Source organism: Oncorhynchus kisutch, linkage group LG4 (genome assembly GCF_002021735.2).
Source record: "Oncorhynchus kisutch isolate 150728-3 linkage group LG4, Okis_V2, whole genome shotgun sequence".
NCBI classification, from domain to species: Eukaryota; Metazoa; Chordata; class Actinopteri; order Salmoniformes; family Salmonidae; genus Oncorhynchus; species Oncorhynchus kisutch.
The window spans coordinates 77,645,116-77,662,625 of record NC_034177.2 but is presented as its reverse complement, the minus strand read 5'-3'; the positions used below and the strand labels follow the sequence as shown (position 1 = coordinate 77,662,625).

General features: G+C 42.6%; 1 protein-coding gene across 1 annotated transcript in view; it reads left to right on the top strand.

Annotated features, from left to right (window-relative positions):
• Positions 1 to 17,510, top strand: part of LOC109890026 (spectrin beta chain, non-erythrocytic 1-like) — a 129,451-nt gene that overhangs the window by 28,594 nt on the left and 83,347 nt on the right. Inside the window, exon 2 of the mRNA XM_020481985.2 lies at positions 2,145 to 2,342. Coding sequence (XP_020337574.1) covers positions 2,189 to 2,342 — 154 coding nt within the window. The 5' untranslated portion in view covers positions 2,145 to 2,188. The remainder of the gene's footprint in view (positions 1 to 2,144; positions 2,343 to 17,510) is intronic.

The window sequence follows — 17,510 nt, the reverse complement described above, 5'->3', positions numbered from 1 at the left end:
GCACCCCCACAACATGATGCTGCCACCCCCGTGCTTCAAGGTTGGGATGGTGTTCTTTGGCTTGCAAGCCTCTTCCCTTTTCCTCCAAACATAACGTTGGTCATTATGGCCAAACAGTTCTATTTTTGTTTCATCAGACCAGAGGACATTTCTCCAAAAAGTATGATCGTTGTCCCCGTGTGCAGTTGCAAACCGTAGTCTGGCTTTTTTATGGTGGTTTTGGAGCAGTGGCTTCTTCCTTGCTGAGCGGCCTTTCAGGTTATGTCGATTTATAGGACTTGTTTTACTGTGGATATACAGTAGATACTTTTTACCTGTTTCCTCCAGCATCTTCCCAAGGTCCTTTGCTGTTCTGGGATTGATTTGCACTAGGGGACAGAACACATCTCCTTCCTGAGCGGTATGACGGCTGCGTGGTCCCATGGTGTTTATACTTGCGTACTATTGTTTGTACAGAGGAATGTGGTACCTTCAGGCGTTTGGAAATTGCTCCTAAGTATGAACCAGACTTGTGGATGTCCACAACATTTTTTCTTGACTGATTTCTTTAGATTTTCCCATGATGTCAAGCAAAGAGGCACTGAGTTTGAAGGTAGGCCTTGAAATATATCCACAGGTACACCTCCAATTGACTCAAATAATGTCAATTTGCCTAACAGAAGCTTCTAAAGCCATGATATTTTCCAAGCTGTTTGTCTACTTAGTGTATGTACACTTCTTACCCATTGGAATTGTGATACAGTGAGATGTGAAAAAATACTTATGCACAAAGTAGAGGTCATAACCGACTTGCCAAATCTACAGTTTAACAAGAAATTTGGAGTGGTTGCAAAATGAGTTTTAGACTCCAACGTGAGTGTATGTACATTTCTGACTTCAACTGTATCTTCTACACAGTTGCACAGGCTGTGTTAACCCACTTCAGCAGCACACTATCCCAGAGGCAGCGTATTTTTAGCCTAGCAACACAAAGTCTTAGTTTTAGTGGTTGTTAAGCAAAGAGGTGGGTGGTACAGCACAACTCTCTCTCCATCTTGTCACCACTTCACACTGTTCTGTGGCACATCTGCACAGGGATAGTGAAAAACAATTACTATGCCATGCCTCTGTGATAAGGGCTGATATTTACATGAAATAATAAAAGGCAAAAACCTATAATGCCAACGTTGACGTGAAGATGTGTTTTTCATTTGCGCAGCATGCATGTTTTTAGCCATTTGTGTTTCTCTTATGACTACAACTCTGCTGCCCCTCAGACAGTAGACACTAGTCAGAGCACCATTGTCCAGTGCTTGCTGACTGTTGGTGTTCAGATCGACTTCACTTCTGGAGGGATTTGCTGAGCTCATCAGGCGAACACTGGCCTGTCCCAGTCTGGTCAAGGACTGTCTGGCTGTAGCAGACCACAGGGCCTAGAATTGGGAGTGGGGAAGACTGCTGAGACTGCAATGAGCATATTTTTTTGGTGGAGCTTACTGATGGTGGTGGGTACTGGTTACTAGAGTGGAGAGGCTTTTAGATTTGGTGTGTACTATTTGCAATTGTATGTTTTTGTGTTGTAATTAGTCATACTCTGCTTTGATCTGTATGACATGTAAATGTAATGTTGCTGAGAAATATTTATAGTTACCAGGAAAGTTTAGAAAATGCTGTGATGTAATGGGTGGTCCTACAATACAATAAAACATATTTTTCTATTTGGTGTTGTTGGACAGATTGTGTAAGATATTTGTCTAATTTTCTGTTTTATAGGTGCTCTGAAAGCCAGCTCATTGAGTTTAATGAGCCCTCAGTTTGTTCCATTTGCCAACAATGTAGAATTTAGCTTTTTAACAATGTTGGAGTAGTAACATTTAATCACCAGGAGGTGGTACTACAAACAAGCTTTACAAATTCACACAACTTTGTCTGAAACATTAGGGGGAGATGACTTAATCTCTGATTAGTAAGAATCTCTATAACCAAAGCCATATCAGCATTGAAACTTACAATATACTTTAAGGTGTTGAGATTAAAGACCAATGTTAGGATGTAGTGGGAAAAGCTATGTACATATGCTTGTCTTAACACACCATTGACTGATTTATGTAAAGCCATCAAACATCTGATCATTTTCCTAAACACGTCATGTCCTCTGTCCACAGGGCTTCATGTGAAGCGGCCGATGTGTGACAGTTGAAGGGTCAGGATGACGTCCGTAGCCGCCGATTTCGACCACATGGAGATCCAGCAGCAGGAGTATAGTAGCGACACAGTCAACAACCGCTGGGATGTTGACGAGTGGGACAACGAGAACAGCTCGGCCAGGCTGTTTGAACGCTCCCGCATCAAGGCCCTGGCAGGTAGGAACCAGAACTACAACACTACTGGATCCGAGGACAGTCTTACACATGGATATACTGTTTACATTGTCCTTTCCAGCACTGTTCCAGCAACTACTGTGAATACATAACCAGACAAATGTAGTACAGATTGGCTTGGCTCAGTAAGGTTCTACTCAGTACTGTGAAAAGCAACTCTGTCCCCTCTTCCAATCCTACTGTCTGGTCATAGACATACTAAACACTAGGGGACAGCACAGGCCCCAACTGGCACCGCACAAGCTGCTTCTATTCCATAAATGGGTTACAAATGTCACAGATATACAGTATACTATATCACTGTGTCAGGCTGGACTACTGCTGTCCTTTGGCTACTGTTGAACCAATCTGAAGTTGCTGTGCAATATAGGATTAAGCTGTATTCCTGCTTGTTAATTGGGATCGTTACTCTGATTGGGGCGGCAGGGTAGCCTAGTGGTTAGAGCGGTGGACTAGTAACCGAAAGGTTGCAAGTTCAAACCCCTGAGCTGACAAGGTACAAATCTGTCGTTCTGCCCCTGAACAGGCAGTTAACCCACTGTTCCTAGGCAGTCATTGAAAATAAGAATTTGTTCTTAACTGACTTGCCTGGTTAAATAAAGGTAAAAAAATAGCTGTTGGGGAGGAATAATTAATTACGTAAAATGAGGATTAACTCTGGGTTCAAGTTCTCGATCTATCTGATCTGTGATGTAGAGAAAATATATCATACAGGAAGTGGCCAAAGCCCTGTGTTGGAGATAAATTACACACTGATGAAGCGTTGTAGCTAAAATGGCAATTGTAAACTATATCTTCCTGTCCTAGGACCTGTGGCACTGTTGTGGTTCCAATATACCCTTATCTCTTAATGCTAACCAGAATTTTGGCTCACCCAGACTTTGAAGAGTCCACTGACTGTACCTCCCTACAGTATACAGTGCCTTCGGAAAGTATTCAGACCTATAATTTTTCCACATTTTATTACTTTAGTCATACACTAAAATGTGAATCTACACACTACACCATAATTACTAAGCAAAAAAGGGAAATATTACATTTACATAAGTATTCAGATCCTTTACTCAGTACTTTGAAGCACCTTTGGCAGTGATTACAGCCTCGAGTCTTGGGGATGACGCTACAAGCTCGGCAGATCTGTATCTCCCATTCTTCTCTGCAGACCCTCTCAAGCTCTGTCAGGTTGGCTAGGGAGCATTGTTGCAGTTATTTTCAGGTCTCTCCAGAGATTTTTGATCAGGTTCAAGTCCAGACTCTGGCTGGGCCACTCAAGGACATTCAGAGACTTGTCTCGAAGCCACTCCTGCGTTGTCTTGGCTGTGTGATTAGGGTCGTTGTCCTGTTGGAAGGTGAACCTTTGCCCCAGTCTGAGAACCTGCTCCAGAGTGCTCAGGACTTCATCAAGGATCTCTCTGTAATTTGCGCTGTTCATCTTTCCCTCGATCCTGACTAGTCTACCAGTCCCTGCCGCTGAAAAACATCCCCACAGCATTATGCTGCCACCACCATGCTTCACCGTAGATGGTGCAAGGTTTCCTCCAGACGTGGCACTTGGCATTCCAGCCAATGAGTTCAATCTTGGTTTCATCAGACCAGAGAATCTTGTTTCTCATGATCGGAGACTCTTTTTGGTGCCTTTTGGCAAACTCCAAGCAGGCTGTCATGTGCCTTTTACTGAAGAGTGGCTTCAGTCTGGCCACTCTACCATAAAGGCCTGATAGGTGGAGTGCTGCAGAGATGGTTGTCCTTCTGGAAGATTCTCCCATCTCCACAGAGGAACTCTAGAGCTCTGTCAGTGACCATCGGGTTCTTGGTCACCTCCCTAACCAAGGCCCTTCTCCACCGATTGCTCAGTTTGCCTGGGAGGCCAGCTCTAGGACGAGTCTTTGTGGTTCCCAACTTCCATTTAAGAATGATGGAGGCCACTGTTGGGGACCTTCAATGCTGCAGACATTTTTTTAGTACCCTTCCCAAGATCTATGCCTCGACGCTCTACGGACAAGTCCTTCTACCTCATGACTTGGTTTTTGCTCTGACATGCACTGTCAACTGTGGGACCTTACATAGACAGGTGTGCCTTTCTAAATCATGTCCAATTAATTTAATTAATGGCAGGTGTGGTACAATCAAGTTGTAGGACAAGGATGATCAATTGAAACCGGATGCACCGGAGCTCAATTTCAAGTCTCATGGCAAAGGGTCCGAATACTTATGTACAGTTGAAGTCGGAAGTTTACGTACACGTAGGTTGGAGTCATTTAATACTTGTTTTTCAACCACTCCACAAATGTCATGTTAACAAACTATAGTTTTGGCAAGTGTCTTAGTATATCTACTTTGTACATGACAAGTCATTTTTCCAACAATTGTTTACAGACAGATTATTTCACTTGTAATTCACTATCACAAATCCAGTGGGTCAGAAGTTTACATACACTAAGTTGACTGCCTTTAAACAGCTTGGAAAATTCCAGAATGATGTCATGGCTTTAAAAGCTTCTGTTAGGCTAATTGACATGTGACGTAGAAGTCCGTCACTGGCCGCGGGCAGTAATTATTATACTTATCAATGTTGTGGATGAGCGCATTGTTTGTTTGTTCTGTTCCTCTCTCTCCATCTCTGTAGCTTCTGGGTATGCTGGAAAAGGACCCGAGCTAAGGGAATTGGGTTGGCTTTATAGTGCCTGTCCCAAATGGCTCATTAATGCATATGGGCATATTGAAAGATATTATCAGTAGTGATGTAATGTTGTAAATGTTATGTTGTGATATTGTTTAAAACCGTGTTGCAATGTATATCCTTTAGTATGTTTAGTTCATGGAAAATGTAGGTTTGTATTGTTAATTGATTAATTAATTAGGGTTAATTGTTCTGAGGGGAGGGGCTAGCCCTACAAAAGGAGCCTCTCTCCAGTCTCTAAGGGGGATTTTTTGGATTGAGCTGTGGATGGGGCAGCATTGTTGTTAAGCTGTCCCATAAGGTAGATGTTGATGGCAGTACTGTTTTCTGTTCCGGAATCACTTGTAAATAAACACCTTTGCACAGAAGAACTTTTGCGGTTCCGCCATCTTTTTATTTTTATAGAGGTTAGGTTATCCAGTTTAGCCATCTGGCCTACTCTACGTGACAGACATCATTTGAGTTAATTGTACCTGTGGTTGTATTTCAAGACCTACCTTCAAACTCAGTGCCTCTTTTTAGCTTGACATCACAGGGAAATCCAAATAAATCAGCCAGGACCTCAACATTATAAATGTATTTTTAGACCTCCACAAGTCTGGTTCATCCTTGGGAGGAATCTCCAAACGATTGAAGGTACCACGTTCATCTGTACAAACAATAGTACGCAAGTATAAACACATGGGACCACGCAGTTGTCATACCGCACAAGGAAGGAGACATTCTGTCTCCTAGAGATGAACTTACTTTGGTGTGAAAAGTGCAGATCAATCCCAGAACAACAACAATGAACATTGTGAAGATGCTGGAGGAAATGGGTACAAAAGTATCTATATCCACAGTAAAACAAGTCCTATATCGACATGACCTGAAAGGACGCTCAGCAAGGAGGAAGCCACTGCTCCAAAACCGCCATTAAAAAAGCCAGACTACGGTTTGCAACTGCACATGGGGACAACAATCATACTTTTTGGAGAAATGTCCTCTGGTCTGAAACAACTGAAATTGAACTGTTTGGCCATAATGACCATTATGTTTGGACGAAAAGGAGGCTTGCAAGCTGAATATCATCATCCCAACTGTGAAGCACGGGGGTGGCAGCATCATGTTGTGGGTGTGCGACGCTGCAGGAGGGACTGGTGCACTTCACAAAATAGATGGCATCATGAGGATGGAACATTATGTAGATATATTGAAGCAATATCTCAAGACAGTCAGGAAGTTAAAGCTTGGTTGCAAATAGGTCTTCCAAATGGACAATGACCCCAAGCATACTTCCAAAATTGTGGCAAAATAGCTTAAGGACACCAAGTCTAGGTATTTGTGTGGCCATCACAAAGCCCTGATCTCAATCCTATAGACAATTTGTGGGCAGAACTGAAAAAGCGTGCACGAGCAAGGAGACCTACAAACCTGACTCTGTTACACCAGCTCTGTCAGGAGGAATGGGCCAAAATTCACCAAACTTATTGTGGGAAGCTTGTGGAAGGCTACCTGAAACGTTTGACCCAGTTAAACAACTTAAAGGCAATGCTACCAAATACTAAATGAGTGCATGTAAACTTCTGAACCACTGGGAATGTGATGAAAGAAATCAAATCTGAAATGAATCATTCTCTACTATTCTGACATTTCACATCCTTTAAAATAAAGTGGTGATCCTAACTGACCGAAGATGGAATTTTTACTAGGATAAAATGTCAGGAATAGTGAAACCTGATTTTAAATGTATTTGTTTAAGGTGCATGTAAACTTCAACTGTAAAAGGTATTTCTGTTTTTGACTTTTAATAAATTCGCAAACATTTCTACACTTGTTTTCACTGTCATTTTAGGGTGTTGTGTGTAGATAATCAGTTTTAGAATAAGCCTGTAACGTAACAATGTGCCAAAAGTGAAAGGGTCTGAATACTTTCCCTGCTGAGATGTTCTACTCTTGCCACCCAGTAGCTGCAGACTTGTTTTTGGGGTTCCATGTTTTCTAGGCCAATATGCTAGTGTTCCACTTAAATAATTCACCTTCCTCTTAACTATGCAGGAGGTGGTGGACTGCAGCACCAAAATATGGGTCCTCCGGCTCTTCGTCTGTTGGCATTGTTGTAGGTATTTTGTTCATGAAAATGGCTGTCTTGTTGTTGTGCCACATGTCCATATCCTGCTTTTCTCTTATCCCCATGGATAAGCATCTGTCACTGTCTGAGTTGTCTTTTGTAGACTATAGAATAATGTATAGCATAATTTGTATTGTTAGGTCTGAGTTTATCATGTAAGGTGTTTTGGTTGTATTTCTGTCCCCCGTTTTGGGGGGGTAGTATTGCTGTCCCCCGTGTTCCAATTAAGCTGATCATCTGCTATAAATGATTCATGTAATCGATACCAGCCGGATGCTTACTGCAGTAAAACCCCATTCTCTCTGCTCAACCCTCTCTCTCTCCCCCGCTCCCTCTGTGCATTTGTTGGTCAGATGTGAGTTTAGCATTGCAATGGCATTCTGCTCCTTTGGCGTCACTTGATGGAGGTGACATCACTCACACGTACATGCCCCTTTTTCATCAGTTAAGCAGCCAGGCACTGGTTCTGCCTATGTCCGCAGTTTTGAATGGAATTTTGACCTTGAACCGTGGCCACCTAAATTGATAGTTGTGGAGAGCTCACCAGTGTGGTGAAAAACATCTATTTTATTGGCATTCTGAAGGGTAATTGTAACTTAAATGTATTCCACATCACCTCAAATGTTGCCAACAAGTTCCAGTCAAGGTTAGATGTACAGTACATAGAGCACCACACTAAAACCATGCTGTTCAAGGATACAGGTTGACTTTGGTGCCAGGTCTTGTGCTTGAACAGACTCGCATGTCTGTATAAACCAACCAAATCTATGGTGTAAACTGATGCCCCTTCCTGATGCCAGGCTAGTTTTCTCCTGAAGAGTTCGTATGACCAGGTGTGGTTCATATGATAGGGAAATCTAACACCACTTTGGGCCAACTCGACTGGTCCCCTTGGAAACAGATCTTTATCTCCTTAACCTATAGCGCTCTATAGTGTATGACACTTCAGTAAAAACCTTGTTTGTGTGGGCTTTCATACAATGCATGTTTTCATTGCTTACTAATAAATAAATAGGTATTTTTAACAAGGTCGGATGAGTCTCGCTGCTAATTTCTCAACAGCAGTCGACAGTTTTATTCTGGCTCCGAGGCTTTTAATGCACTTATGTTGTGTCAAATGGACAATGCTCCAATCCTCTCCAACCTGGCATGGTATAATTTTGATATGGAATATTTTCTTAAATGATTTCTAATCAGGCCTGGTCCTGGCTGGAATGCTTCCCTACACTAGACCAACACAATTGCCACCCTCCTATCCCCGCGAAGTAGAATAGTAGCCTAGGCTATACAGTGTCACCCGCAATCCACTTTAATGAATTCCCATGTGGTAGCCAACCATTTGGTTACATGCATTTCTGTTAATGCATGTATTAATTTGTCATTTTAAAATTCTCATCCTCAGTGGACAACCTGCTACACTTGTGAGAAACAAGTTTTGGTTTATTTCATGCCATTTACATGTTCCATATGAGCATGTTGTCTGGTTTCTCTGTCCTGTTAATGTTGGCGGAGTGCGCACACCTGAACAAGTAAATATAAAATACGTTTTTAATAAAAACCATTTTTAAACATCCATTCAAATTATAATAGTTCCTCAGAGTCAAAAAGAAACATCTCTCCCCCTCAATAATCGGCGTCACTAATAAATAGCCTACACGCAACATGGCATACACTATTTTAATGATTTCAGTTTCATCTTAGTAACTGTAGCATATCTCTCCCCTCCATACATTCATTGTCAATTCGTTATTATACAGCCCACTTTCGGAAAGCCTAAGATAGGCCTAGGTTTTTGAATACGTTTTAACAGCTCTGGAGTAGGTGGTACGCTGGCGTCCCACATGGCCAAAAGCCAGAGATTGCAGAGCGCCAAATACATTTCTATAAAAATCTAACTCATTAAATTACACATGCAAGATAGCAAATTAAAGCTACACTCGTTGTGAATCCAGCCAACATGTCAGATTTCAAAATGGCTTTTCAGGAGAAAGGATAAGATGCTATTATCTGATGATAGCACAACTGTAAACAATGACAGTAGCATATTTCAACCCTGCAGGCGCGACACCAAAACGCAGAAATAAAATAAATCATGCCTTGCCTTTGACGAGCTTCTTTTGTTGGCACGCCTATGTCCCATAAACATCACAAATGGTCCTTTTGTTCGATTAATTCCGTCGACATATATCCAAAATGTCCATTTATTTGGTGTTTGATCCAGAAAAAACACAGCTTCCAACTTACGCAACATCGCTACAAAATATCTCAAAAGTTACCTGTAAACTTTGCCTAAACATTTCAAACTACTTTTGTAATACAACTTTTGTAATACAACTTTAGGTATTTCTAAATGTGTATATAATCAAATTGACTGGATGATCTGTGTTCAATACAGGAGCAAAACAAACTGACGCTACTTTTCTGATTACGCGCCTCTATCAAAAGGTACACATGAAGTGACGTTCGTTCTGAACTATGGTACTTCATTACACAAAGGAAAAACCTCAACCAATTTCTACAAACTGTTGACATCCAGTGGAAGCGCTAGGAACTGCATGAAAGTCGATTTAGAATTCTGCATTCCCCATGAAAACATATTCAAAAGGCTTTTTAAAAATCTGGTTTGTTCTCAGGGTTTCGCCTGATAAATAAGTTATGTTATACACAGTCATGATTCAAACAGTTTTATAAACTTCAGTGTTTTCTATCCAATACTAAAAATAATATGCATATATTAGGATGTGGTACAGTAGGAGGCAGTTCAGTTTGGGCACGCTATTTATCCAAAAGTGAAAATGCTGCCCCCTACACCAAACAAGTTTTAAGGAAAGGAGAAATATTTGCTTGTTTGATATACGCTGGTGGCTTTGATTACGCGTGTGCGTGCTGATTCTCTCTCTAGGCCGATGTCCTTTCAGAAAATGTTCTAAAGTAACCTGTCTGAATTTATTCTGGTAAAAGGCCTGTTTTCATTAGCTTTGGTTACCTTATCTCATTACGGTGTCCTCTCTTTGAAGAACATATTCCACTGCCATTGAATGATCATAGCTGCAGGGTTTGGGACACTTTGCAAATATTTTGGGAAAAGTGGGTGAAAACCCATCTGATTTCATTGGTTTGTGCGTCAAGAGGATCTTTATTTTTTTTTAAATAATCTGCAGAAAGGGCAAATCTCTTTATTTTGACTCTGTTTAATGTTGTCAGTACAAAAAATGCAACCGATCCCCTCCAATCTGGCAATTCTTAATTTGTTGATTAAATATTTATAAGTAATAACATGTATAGTAATGAAACTTCATGAGAATAACGAAGTGAAATGGCTCGTTTCAAATAGGTTGTTATTAAGAAGCATATCCATGTTTACAAACAGAATTGTGACCTCTCCTTTTTTTTGGCCTACCAGCCCTGTGTACATTCGCCTGGCCAATTACCATAACCTCAAATTCCAAGACCGTCACTCCTAGTATGAGCATACAGCCAAGAGGTTTGTGTGTGTGTATATGTGAATGTCTGTGAGGGGGTAAATAATGTCATGAAGAATCTTTGCAGCCTGGGACACAACCATTTGCTTGTTTCCAGTCAGTGTGTTTGTTTACACACTTCCCATTTGTGTGTATTGACCCATTTGGAACCTTGGCAGTATCCCTGCTGTTTCTGGAAATGTGGTTCTACTTCACCCTGAAGGGTCCAGGAATAACCAGCGCTGAGGTCACAGGAGTGGCTGCAGAGAGGAGCTCTTAAAAACGATCGCCACATTCTGCAAGGCCGGCCCAGCCGAGACGTGTGAATAATTCAAACCAGCCGTGACTGTGCCTCATCTGAAATACTCTTTATTCTGCGGAGCATCCACCCCGTGCCCCCTAACATTCTCTGCATTCCAACATTTACACATTAAAACAGGAAGCCACCAGGTCAGTCTCCCCAGGTCTGAGGGGGGTATCATTTCCCAAATATAAGAGAATGTCTGAAGTGGACTGTCTCTGGCTTTTTTTTTATTTATTTTTTTACGATGTTCATCAATCTCGCTGGTAGGAACTGAACTCATAAGAATGTCATTCTAATTTGACAGGGATGAAGCAGAGTACTCTTGTGACATTCTCCACGATGGCTTTACAGGTTTGTGTCCGTAACGCATCAGTGAGGAGCCCAGTGAAGACCATTCCAGCAGGGCCAGGTGTCTTGGCAACCTGCAGGCTTCATACCATCTGGACCTGTCATAGCTGTCCCCATTTAGCTACTAAAATATATTGTTTGGCCTATGGAGAGTAGGGCTGGGAATTGCCAGGGACCTCGCGTTACAATATTATAGTGATACTTAGGTGCAGATATTGCGATTCTCACGATTTTATAAATGTGTTGCTATTCGATACTGTGATTAGATTTTTTTCAATTGTGATTTGCTGTTACAAGCATATTGCTCACTCTTTGTCTGCAGAGACATGAGCGTGTTTTTGATCCTTCATGGAAATAAAAGTTGCTGAAAACATGTTGGCTCACTATTTAAAAATAAAACAGAACAAGCTATAGGATGAAAAATACTGGAGTTTTGGTGCAGGTACAGCAAACTAACACTAGTGAAAGCTACCTAGCAAAAGAAAAAAGGTACTTTGAGTCAAAGTATCTATATAATATTGTGATAGGCAACTATATATTTCCCCCCCACCCATCACTAATGCAGAGTGCCTGTATTTTGAGTTTCTTGTACAGCTCTCTGGTGTACAGCTCTCTGGTGTACAAGCTTTAGGGTAATCAGAAAAGCAAAAGGATGGCTCTTATCGACTAACACCTTGGTTCATTGCCTTTTTAATGACGCATAATGAGTTTGTCGCAGCTTGTATGCCATTTGTTTCCCCTTTTGTCCTTGTGGATCACAGTACAATGGCTGGAGAGGCATGACTGTAGGGTAGCACATACCAGAGACAGTGGCTGTCAAGTGATATTTCACTGGTTCACTCTCCTGGCTGGAGGCTTATGACTAAAACCATATGGACCCACCCCACCCCCATCCTCCTCCCTTTCTCAATAGAACAGAGGGGGGAAACTGAATCTTAAACCACAGGATGTTCTTTGACGCATTCAGAACATCCTCATGGGACATTATGAGCAAGGCCAGACTTAGTGATTTGGCAGAGGCCAGTCTGAGACCCTCCAGTCACACCCCTCTTAAAAATGTGTCTATGGGATTTATAGTGAAGACATGTTATTTAACTGTAAAAATGTTTTACCTTTTAATCTGCCATGAACACAACCAGTCATGTTTTCATCAAATTTGTCTAACATTCACTTCAATAAAGTTGGTTACCTTTGCACGTTGATTTAAAAATAATTCCAGCATCTGAACAGTGCACTGTGTATCTGCCAACTTTCCTTCAATTCGCAAGTGGGTGAAACGATCTCAGACAAGCATCCGAGTGAAACAGCGCCCCTCGGTCTTACTATATTTAGCCCATGTATCTGATGCTGTCTGGACAAAAATAGTATGACAAGCCAATCTTTTTGTCCAGACAGCATCCGCTACGTGGCGTACATGTACATGTCCTCTGCCTCGATGACATTGGCATATTATCAGCAGCACCTGTCTTTAGTAATAAAGAAATGCATATTGTATCCCTCTAGTCTAAGTGCCCAGGACTGGGTTTCTATCAAGCTAACAGGGGTGGCAGGTAGCCTAGCGATTTAAGAGCATTGGGCCAGTAACCGAATGGTCGCTGGTTCAAATCCCCAAAACGACTAGGTGAAAGATCTGTGCCCGTGAGCAAGCCACTTAACCCAAATTGCTCGTGTAAGGTCGCTCTGGATAAGAGCGTCTCCTAAATGACTAAAATGTAACCAAGTATGGAATTGTTTTAAGTTGGTCATACCAAGGGTCATTTAGCTATTTTGATTTAGAATTTTAGTACCCTTGAAAATACACTTTATACATTTGATAAAACATTGAATTTGACCTTACTACTATTAGCCCATAGAAGTGCATTGAATAACTGATTCATAAATCAAATGTATTTATATAGCCCTTTGTACATCAGCTGATATCTCAGTGCTGTACAGAAACCTAGTCTAAAACTCCAAACGGCAAGCAATGCAGGTGTAGAAGCACGGTGGCTAGGAAAAACTCCCTAGAAAGGCCGAAACCTAGAGGAACCAGGCTGAGGGGTGGCCATTCCTCTTCTGGCTGTGCCCGGGTGGAGATTATAACAGAACATGACCAAGATGTTCAAATGACCAGCATGGTCAAATAATAATCACAGTAGTTGTTGAGGGTGCAACAAGTCAGCACCTCAGTAGTAAATGTCAGTTGGCTTTTCATAGCTGATCATTGAGAGTATCTCTACTGCTCCTGCTGTCTCTAGAGTTGAAAACAGCAGGTCTGGGACAGGTAGCACGTCCTGTGAACAGGTCAGGGTTCCATAGCCGCAGGCAGAACAGTTGCAACTGGAGCAGCAGCAAGGCCAAGTGGACTGGGGACAGCAAGGAGGCATCATGCCAGGTAGTCCTGAGGCATGGTCCTAGAGGTCAGATCCTCAGAGAATTAGAGCGAGCATACTTAAATTCACACAGGACACTGGATAAGACAGGAGAAGTACTCCAGATATAACAAACTGACCCTAGCCCCCCGACACAAACTACTGCAGCATAAATACTGGAGGCTGAGACAGGCGGGGTCAGGAGACACTGTGGCCCCATCCGATGATACCCCCAGACGGGGCCAAACAGGCAGGATATAACCCCACCCACGTTGCCAAAGCACAGCCCCCACACCAATAGAGGGATATCTTCAACCACCAACTTACCATCCTGAGACCAGTCCTAGTATAGCCCATAAAGATCTTCGCCATGGCACAACCCAAGGGGGGTACCAATCCAGACAGGAAGATCACGTCAGTGACTCAACCCACTCAAGTGACGCACCCCTCCAGGGACGGCATGGAAGAGCACCAGTAAGCCAGTCACTCAGCCCCTGTAATAGGGTTAGAGGCAGAGAATCCCAGTGGAGAGGGGAACCAGCCAGGCAGAGGCGGCAAGGGTGGTTCGTTTCTCCAGAGTCTTTCCGTTCACCTTCACACTCCTGGGCCAGACTACACTCAATCATATGACCTACTGAAGAGCTGAGTCTTCAGTAAAGACTTAAAGGTTGAGACCGAGTCTGTCTTTCACATGGATAGGCAGACAATTCATAAAAATGGAGCTCTATAGGAGAAAGCCCTGCCTCCAGCTGTTTTCTTAGAAATTCTATGGACAATTAGGAGGCCTGCGTCTTGTGAACGTAGTGTACGTGTAGTTATGTACGGAAGGACCAAATCGGAAAGATGGGTAGGAGCAAGCCCATGTAATGCTTTGTAGGTTAGCAGTAAAACCTTAACAGGAAGCCAGTGTAGGAAGGCTAGCACTGGAGTAATATGATAACATTTTGGGGTTCTAGTCAGGATTCTAGCAGCCATATTTACACCAGTTTATTTAGTGCTTTATCCGGGTAGCCGGAAAGTAGAGCATTGCAGTAATCTAACCTAGAAGTGACAAAAGCATGGATTCATTTTTCAGCATTTTTGGACAGAGCTTCTGATTTTTTTTGCAATGTTACGTAGATGGGGGGGGGGGAAAGCTGTCCTTGAAACAGTCTTGATATGTTCGTCGAGCTCAGGGTCCAGAGTAACGCCGAGGTCCTTCAGTTTTATTTGGAGACAGTACAACCAAGATTAATTGTCAGATTCAACAGCGGATCTCTTTCTTGGGACCTAGAACAAGCATCTCTGTTTTGTCTGAGTTTAAAAGTAAAGTTTATAGTGGAATTACCCTTTAACCTTCACGTGGAAATGCCCTATTGACTTACATAGATTTTTCTGCCCTTTCGGGGGTTGAAGAGCAAAACGGAGAACAGTGTTTGAATCTCTTATTTAGTGTGTAGCCTAAACGGCTCGAATGCTCCTGATGTTTTTTGTCTCATAGTCTGACAAACACCGATGTAGCTCGGACACCTTCCACCGCAGATGCGGATGCAATGGATGGTGTCTGAGCTAGAGGGGTGTTTGTCAGACCAGGAGACATTCCCGAAAACCTGTACTCACAAGCGTCTGGAGCGTCCGTGTCCATTAAACAAGACTGATTTTGAGGGGGGGTGGTGTGACTCTCAAATGTTTATTTTTATTATGCCTAGCTTGATGTGAGCCCTGACGCAATTGCCTCTTCTCCCTAATGGTAAGGCCACCAGTGGTAGTGAGCCATTGCGTTTGAATGCATTAATTAGATAATATAGGAACAGTTTCTGATGAAGGTTATGGTATTTAAGTTAAACAGTGGAGAGGGATGTTTTACTGAATGAATAGTGTGTTTGTGTGGAACAGAGGCTCTCCAAAGGGGATTCGTGAGGAGGCCTTGTGATTTGTGCTCCGACCACGCAGGAAATTGGGGCAGCTCGTATAGAGGAGTTTTTCATTCGGTCCATACTGTTTTCCCTTCACATGCAGCTTTCTTTCACTTCAGTATTGACTAAAAACCACCACCTATCACTGCTCATGTTTACCTTGCTCATTCAACTATCCCCATACATTTACCCAGGGCCGCAACTTTGGTTGTGGTCCTAAAGCACACCGTGCCTCGTTTTGTATCACATTCCATTGATAGCTGGGTTGGACTGGGTGGGACAAAAATGCAATTTCAGAATGTGGGGGGACATGTCATCCCCAGTGAAAGTTGGGGCCCCTAAATTTACCTCCCACATTCCTCACAGCCCAGAGATACCCCACTAACCCAACTTTCAATACACATAATAATATCCATTTAGTTGCCTGGTTACCCAACGTTGAATTGAATTCTACGTTGGGCAGAAATTATCTTTCTGAATGAGGAAAGTTTCCTCTCACGACTTCTACAAGCCATAATGTTACTATTTGAACGTACTTTAACAGTTGTCTGTGCGGTTGGTCCTTTTGGCGGTAGGAATGAGAGACCATATATCCACATGAAAGTACAATTGCATCAACTTTTCAAACCACTGGTTGTGAGTTCAGATTTGTATCACCTGAAGCATGCACAGAACCATGTAAACACGTGCAGGAGATGGTCATGCGTCTCCTGCATGTATTCATCTTGCGCCAAAAGGACCAACCGCACAGAACTGGTAAAATACGTTCAAATAAGATTGTATTCAACATTCTGGCTTGTAGAGGTCATCAGGAAACTTTCTTGATCCAAACGCAAAATTTCTGCACTTAGGTGAATTCGATGCAATTCATCATTGGGTAACCAGGCAAGCATTTAGCAGATACGTATCCAAAGCGACCTAGTCATACATTTTACATATGGGTGGTCACGGGAATCGAAACCACCTATTCAGGCTTTGCAAGCGCCTTTCTCCGCCTACTTAGCTACAGATTTCTCATGTATTCCCTCTGGTCCCAAAGAACAACTGGTAGGCATACATAATAACACAGACCTGTGAAGAGATGATTTCTAGAGAAGTGATACGACAGAAGATCAGTCGCTAGGGCAAAGCCATGTCAGACTGACTGGGCCCTAACCTGGGACTGTTTTTGGTGTATGTTAGGCTGACTGCCCTGTGAGAACCTGCAGCGGTGTTTAGATATATTACAGTATAAATAGCCAGGCGTAATGGGCCAGCTAGGGGGAATTCGCATGAGCTTTGGAGTAGAAACCTTTTTGTCCCACCCAAAGCCATGCCTTCCATTTTAAAACTGATGAAATCTCATACCATAAAATGCCTGGAATTTGAGAGACCAGCTTTGAAATATATTTAAGGGGGGCTTTGCATGAAGCGGTTTCAGATGGGTGGGAGCATTGTGCTGTTGGACTAGTCTAACAACTATAGATGTCCATTGTCAGAGGAAGAGCCAAGCAAATGGAGATGTATTGCTTTTTTTAATCAATAAAAGTCTCAAGTGTGTGCAATAACCCCTCACTTCAAGTGGTGGGTCAGGTGGACTACATGGCTAAATAATGGAGAGGAAAGGACTGGAGACCTGTTCACTGTCTAGGATATTATTACACAGAGCTAATTCTCCCGGTTTTGTATGGTCGTTCAAAAGTTTTAGTGAGGCCCACACACTCGTGTGGAGGGGGAGGCACTTTACCGTGACTCTAACAGGACGTGTTGGCAGGACACAGCCAGGAAGTATTTTTTTTTTGCGTGTGTATCTATGATTCAATGAAATATGGGATGTTTTGTCTCTTGATATTACGAATGTGCTTAGAAATGGGGAAGGTCTCGGCCAAGTCTCCCCCTTTCCATTTGGTACAGCCCTCTGCTCCTCTTTCCCTCCCACTCCCCCTTATGGTAATGCAGCTGTGACTTCACCACTAAACACAAGGGCTGTGAGTGGCTGCTAAAGAAATTCCAGGCTACTTG